This window comes from Cryptomeria japonica, chromosome 5 (genome assembly GCF_030272615.1).
Source record: "Cryptomeria japonica chromosome 5, Sugi_1.0, whole genome shotgun sequence".
NCBI classification, from domain to species: Eukaryota; Viridiplantae; Streptophyta; class Pinopsida; order Cupressales; family Cupressaceae; genus Cryptomeria; species Cryptomeria japonica.
In genome coordinates, this window is record NC_081409.1 from 667,236,945 (window position 1) to 667,243,432 (window position 6,488).

Here is a 6,488-nt window from a genome sequence, read left to right on the forward strand (position 1 = left end):
CTCTCCCTCTCCCTCTATCTTTATTTCTATTTTTATTTACTCTAAACTAATTATACTAATGACAAGAGCTTGACCCTTTGCGCCTTCTCCCTCTATCTTTATTTCTATTTTTATTTACTCTAAACTAATGATACTAATGACAGGAGCTTAACCCTTTGCATACTTGTTTTATTTTATTTCATTTGGTTGACCACGCATTATATTCACCATAAATACAAACAACATAATCATTTTGAGAAGACATCACAGACACAAATTTAGTATTGCTTGAGAGCAATACAAAACAGATGACAGCTCATCTCTTTTTGGACTCTCTTCCTGTAAATGAATGAGAGCAATACAAAACAGATGACAGCTCATCTCTTTTTGGACTCTCTTCCTGTAAATGAATTTTAATATTTTAGGTCTCTTTTCTCTCATAATCATCTGTCATTAATTACAGAGACCTAGTTTGAAGAAAAATTATGCCCTGAGCGGCTCTGTACTGAGAAAAATTATGGCGGATGAGGGCGATAAGACTGTAAGACGAGTGTGTGTGACTGGAGCAGCGGAATAAATAATATTTTAGGTGCAGTTTACCTCACAATCTTCTTTCATTCATTACAGGGGACATATTTGAAGAAATATTATGCCCTAAGCAGCCCTGTCCTAAGTTCTCCATTGACTGCATGGCGGAAAAGGGTGAGCATACTATAAAACGAGTCTGTGTGACTGGAGCAGCGGGATACATCGGATCATGGCTGGTAAAGAATCTTCTGGAGAGGGGTTATACAGTGAACGCCACTCTCAGAGATCCAGGTACTTATTATCCTTACCCTAAAGACTCTGTTTTTTTTAAGATCTGACAGATCCTTAACCCTTACCTGTAAGTAATGTATTTTAAAGATTTTATTTTTAAAAACATTACGTTTCACGTTTAAATAGAGATTGTTATTTTAAAAAATTTAGATGGATCTTCACCAAATAATTGCAGGAGACGAGAGGAAATCTCGGCCTTTGTTAGATTTGGCAGGGGCACAGGAGAGGCTTAAGCTCCTCCAAGCTGATCTGCTGAAAGAGGGAAGCTTTGATGCTGCAGTGGAGGGTTGCGAGGGAGTTTTTCATGTAGCCGGTCCTATGGGTGGAGCCTCAGCTGTAAGTAATGTATTTTAAAAATTTCAGGTAATTTTTTAAAGAAATATGAAATACTTAATATTAAATGATTTTCAAATCCAATTTTTGTTGATAAATAAAATTAGAGTAATCATTTACATTTTTATGTCTTGATTAGATAATTATTTTCTATTTTATGTAGATGATATGTAAAAAAGTTCAGGATTGTTAAACTATTACACATATTTTTACTCATAAGAATGTTAAAAATTACTATTAACTACTTGATTATTGAACCTTTTGGTAATTAAATTGAGTAGTTTTTATTTTGTTACAAATATAAATTGTTGCTATAAAACCATGAGATACAGGATGATTACATTGTGCCTGCTGTAAATGGTGTACTTAATGTGATGAAAGCATGCACAAGAGCTAGATCTGTTAGGAGAGTGGTTTTCACTTCATCTGCCTCTGCTACTTGTCCATTGGATGATAAGGGGGAGTTAGCTCATTCATGCATTGATGAGTCATGTTGGAGTCCTCTGAATTTCCTTAAATCTCAAACAAATTCTACAGCTTGGTATATGACTGCAAAGACATTAGCAGAACAGGAAGCCCTTAATTATGGTGCCCAATACAATCTTGAGGTGATAACAGTGCAACCAACTTTTGTCATTGGACCTTGGTTTACAAACACACATGACTTGACATCTTTCCAAGTAATATCTGGTCTAATTGGAGGTATACATAAATAAATGTTTTTTTCAAGTATTATCTACTTAAGTTGGTTCAGTATACATATATACATATTATTTTACAAGACATTCCTTATTTTCTTTTTTTTTAATATTATTATTATTATTATTTTTTGCAGTAAATGATGCATACTATGAAGTAGTGAAGTATATCCAATCTGTATTTGGCTCCATAGGAATAGTTCATATTGAGGATGTATCCAATGCCCATATATTTTTGATGGAGCATCCTAGTGCACAAGGCCGCCATGTTTGTCTTGTTGATTTTGCAACCATCAAATCTATTAAAGATTTTCTTGCTAAACAATTAAAGACTTCACTTAAGTAAGTAAATAATTTTTAATTAATTCTTAATTATCTTATTGGTGTAGACTAGAGATACACATCAATAACATTTTTCCTCCATGTTTATTTTAGGTTTCATGAGGAGGACTCTCATAACAAATATGTGCCATACTCTTCCAAAAAGTTATTGGATATGGGCTTCTCTTACAAGTATAGTTTGGAACAAGCTTTTGAAGATGGTATAGAATGTGCCAAAAAATACAATCTTTTGAATTTATAATCCAAAGCTTAGACCTTTGGCCAAATTAGATTTACTTTAACTACAAACTTCTATTTCATATAATTATCCTAATAAACCTATCATCAAATTTTATAAGCTTTGAATGTTGTAATTCTATTGGTTCTTGGTTCAAAAAAATAAAATTCTACTAATATATTTATGTGGCATTTCTATTAATTTTATAAACAAAAATATTATAGTATTAGGTTGTTTATTTCTTTAATTTCTTTTCTCTACAAAATGTAAGTTCGTTGATTTTAATTTCAATAGTACATTTATAATTTGTTAGATTCTTTATATTTAAATCCTAGTATGAGTTTCTTTCAAATTTAATTGATTTTAAGTTGAAAAGATAGACTATTGGTTTATCTCATACAAATCTTTCAATATCTTTCATTAAATTAAGAGAAGATATAAATCTTTTAAATATTTGAAATTTTAAAAATATATAGATTATAATTAAATATCAATAATCTATTTTTTCTATAAAAAATAATAGATTCATCATAGTGTAGAAGTAAAAAGTGTATCTTTATTTTGATTATTTATTTCTAATATAATTGCCTAATACTCAAATCATGTATTCATGTGTAAGAGATTGCTTTATGTCTAAATTTAATCGGATTTTGAGTTCTTATTCTTCAACACTCTATACCCAACCTTCAAATATGTTATACTGTTAATATTAAGTGAAGACCATCCATTGCCCTCAACCTATTTTAATTCCATACTTACACCTTCAAACCCCCTTTTCCAAGTTCAAAATTAATTATAGAGCCAATTTGACTTGCCTCTAACTAGTTAGTGCCTTTTAAATCTAGCACAAAAAAGTTAAATTTGTGTAATAGGGTGTCGTATAAAAGGATAAAGCCCTAGGTCTTTTTAGGAGTGCATATATCAACTCATTAACATGTCACTTTATAATTATCTAAAGTATTGCATTAATATATGTAATCATAAGGATGTGTACATAGACACTTATATTCTATTTGGCAGGTCTATAAAATGTCCAAACATTATCATATTAGTCTTACAAAGCTTTAACAAAATCAAGGCAAGATGTAGTTTCTCACTACTTTTAGATACATGAAAAAACCAAGCTTATAAAGACCTCAAATTTGGATTTCAAGGATGTAAATCTAGGTTCAATTTTCACAATAGGTTGAAGGTCACAATGATTTTCTATGTAAAGGTCAAATGTGCAATTCAATAGTAAAAGTCTAGGTTTGAATACATAACACATGCTATGTATTCATTGTTATGCATAAAGACAAGAACTTCTTTCTTTTGTCAATTTTAGCTTATGCTTCAATGCTTAGTTACTAAAAGTTAATCCCTTTTCTTTGATTGATTCCTTCGTAATTCATTGATTAACAATCCTTATAAAATAAAAGAATGCCACTTGCTATAGGCCAACGTATAAGCTATCAAGTTCTTTAGATACTGTATCATCCCCTACCTCACAGGCCTCTTCTTGTATTGCATCTCTTAGCTCTTCATGTCCCAATTGTGGTATATCATATGTTCCTTCTCTACTCTTCACTATTTATCCATGGTTTTAATTAAAGAAGCAACAAAAACAAGGGTGCCGACCCTTAATACAACAACCCATAGGCAATAAAGAGAACTTAGAAGGGAAAAAGCCCCAAAAAACAACAAAGCATGACAGGAAAACAAAACCTTGTCAAACCAGAAACAACCCAACTCAAGAAAGGGTGGAAACACCCAAGCCATGACCAAGAGGTTTTTTTTTTTTGGTTGGGGGGGTGGTGTGTGGGAGGGGGGAGGGGGGGTGTGGGTGCAAGGAGACTACCCTTTTAGTTTGCAACAAACCATAGTCTAGGCAATGCTATAATTAGGCTTAACAAAAGGAGAGTCTGACAAGGGGGGGTGGGGAGGGGGGGGTTGCAAGGAGTTGAACAACAACAACAGTAGGGGGTGAAACAACATCAGGATGTTGTAGAAGAGAGGCTTCATGAGTAGAGACTAATAGAGGAGAACAACATTGAAGATTTGAAGGAGTCGCAAGGATAGAGGATGCAACAACCAAAGATGCAAGAGGGTTTGAAGCTTTAGAAACAAAATCATCTCGGGAGGAGACGACATCATCCTGTAAAGAGGCCACAAAGGTAGAGTCCAAAGCATTGATCGACAGGTGTTTAGCAGTAGTATCTTTCCACTGGGTAGCATTGCCTTTGTGTCAAGACAACAAACCCATAACAAATCATCTCCTACATCGAAAGGGGAGGCCCTTAAAGTCCAGCAGTTGGGTTCAGGGCTTGTCTCCAACCATTAAAACCACATCCCCAGGGAGAGGCATAGAAATGTCAACATCAACTAAGATGGGAGCAAAAGTGGAGTGGCCCATAGAAGAGGTAGCATCGTTAACCTTCAAGAAACGCCCAATAGAGTTGCCAATGGCCTCAAAGCAATAATGTTCCCAGAAGTGAAGGGGGAGATTAGGGAGCCGAACCCAAACAAGACACACATTAAGAGGTTCAGTAAGAGGGTTAAACGAAGTTGTTTGGGACTTAATAGAGAGAGAGTGGCCCCCCCAAGTCCACAACATGCCAAAAATCAAGTCCCAGTCATGAGAGACATAAATACTTCTATTAACCCAATCCTTGTGCCTACTTCTCACATTCAATCTCTTATTCTAATCCTCTTACTATTCCTACTCCTCGTGTTTATCAGCTTTTACTATGTTTGCTTTTCATCCCTCTAGTCTTATGCTCATTTTGAGCGTGTTTTCACACCATCTTCTCCCTTTATCCCCCAACATAACTATACTCTACCTATAATTTCTCATATTCTGACATCCACTCCTTTTTAATTATAATATGCTTGCGGGTTTGAATCTTCATGTTAATGTTGTTGACATTCATGCCAATGACTTAGTGCCCCAAACTCTCACTAGGCCAGTTTGCTTATGGGCGTTATGCTCACAAGTTTGGACTATTTTTGTTAATGTTGTGCATTCATTCCAAAGGTGAGGTCTTGAATTTGTGACTTTACTTGACTTGAACCAAACTAAAAATATTCTTATTTACTAACAAAAAAAATAAAATTATGATGCAAGAGCATCCCCGGTCGATGAGCAATCTTGCATCAACCAAAAATATTTGCTTTCAGTTTTCTTCTTGTTCAATGTTGCAATTTATGTGTTTCTTTTGGAATTTTCCGGTTGTTATTCCTTTTTCCTTGCGGATCAGATTGTTGGCTTCTAGATTGGTTCTTGTTCCTTGTTCGAGATTTCCAGTTCATTTGGATTCTTTTCGGACAAGTTATTGGGTTTAGATTGTATGTTTCTTGTCCCGGAGCAGTTTTGAGCTTAACGGCTAGATGGAGATTTATTCTTGTGCAAAGCAATTTCTTGGCTTGTGGATCTGTTTGGTACCATGTTCGATATTCCTTGGCCCTTGGCCGATCTTCCTTGGTGGTCCACACTTCATTTGCGTTCTTGGCAGAGGAGATCTTCATGTTTTGGGGCCGACCTATTTTACACGTTTCATTTTCTTGCTTTAGAGAATATGATCTTTTGTGGCCGACTCAGATGTGTTCCAGATGATATATATATTGATGTAATTGATCTTTAGGAGGGGGGGAAGCAGATATAGAGGTAGATAAGAAGAATGTGATAATTTAGTTTCATGATCTGTAATTTGGAGATCCGGATGATTGTAATATGGAATGTATGATGTAACTGGTCTTGTAAGAATGTTTTGATTTTTCGGATGTTGCCGGTTGATTTATGATGAATATATGATGTTGCCGGTTGATTTATGATGAATATATGATGTTGCAGATGTCTCTGATTGCATTTTCTATGTTTTGTGTTGGTGCTTCCGTTGTGTTACTCTTGTTGTATGATCCAGACTGTTCTCTTTGAGGACCCTTCGGACCATGGCTGCGTCAATTTAAAAATAGGCCTCCAAATAATAAATAAAATCCACATTAAAATTATGCATAAAAGTTTTAGAAATAGACCTACCTATGCAAAGAAGTGATCACTTGGCAAGGTATGGAGCTAGTCAAAGTTTGCTGTTGTAGAAATGTAAAGAATGATCAGTCATATA

General features: G+C 34.6%; 1 protein-coding gene across 2 annotated transcripts; it reads left to right on the forward strand.

Moving 5' to 3' along the window:
- Window positions 1–272: 272 nt before the first annotated feature.
- Window positions 273–2,604, forward strand: LOC131075004 (putative anthocyanidin reductase). 2 transcript variants are annotated; one of them, XM_058011769.2, is made up of 5 exons: window positions 273–798; window positions 974–1,134; window positions 1,464–1,833; window positions 1,967–2,171; window positions 2,265–2,604. In XM_058011769.2, the coding sequence occupies exons 1-5, from the start codon at window positions 669–671 to the stop codon at window positions 2,410–2,412; spliced, it is 1,014 nt and encodes a 337-aa protein (XP_057867752.2). In that variant the 5' UTR covers window positions 273–668; the 3' UTR covers window positions 2,413–2,604. The 2 variants fall into 2 exon arrangements, with proteins under 2 accessions (XP_057867752.2, XP_057867753.2); XM_058011770.2 differs by lacking the exon at window positions 1,967–2,171 and having other exon boundaries at window positions 276–798.
- The last annotated feature ends 3,884 nt before the right edge of the window (window positions 2,605–6,488 follow it).

Coding starts and splice junctions, on each gene's coding strand:
- LOC131075004 (XM_058011769.2), top strand. CDS start 669: ATGGCGGAAAAGGGTGAGCATACTATAAAACGAGTCTGTGTGACTGGA. Junction 799..973: donor CGCCACTCTCAGAGATCCAG/GTACTTATTATC, acceptor AAATAATTGCAG/GAGACGAGAGGAAATCTCGG. Junction 1,834..1,966: donor AATATCTGGTCTAATTGGAG/GTATACATAAAT, acceptor TATTTTTTGCAG/TAAATGATGCATACTATGAA.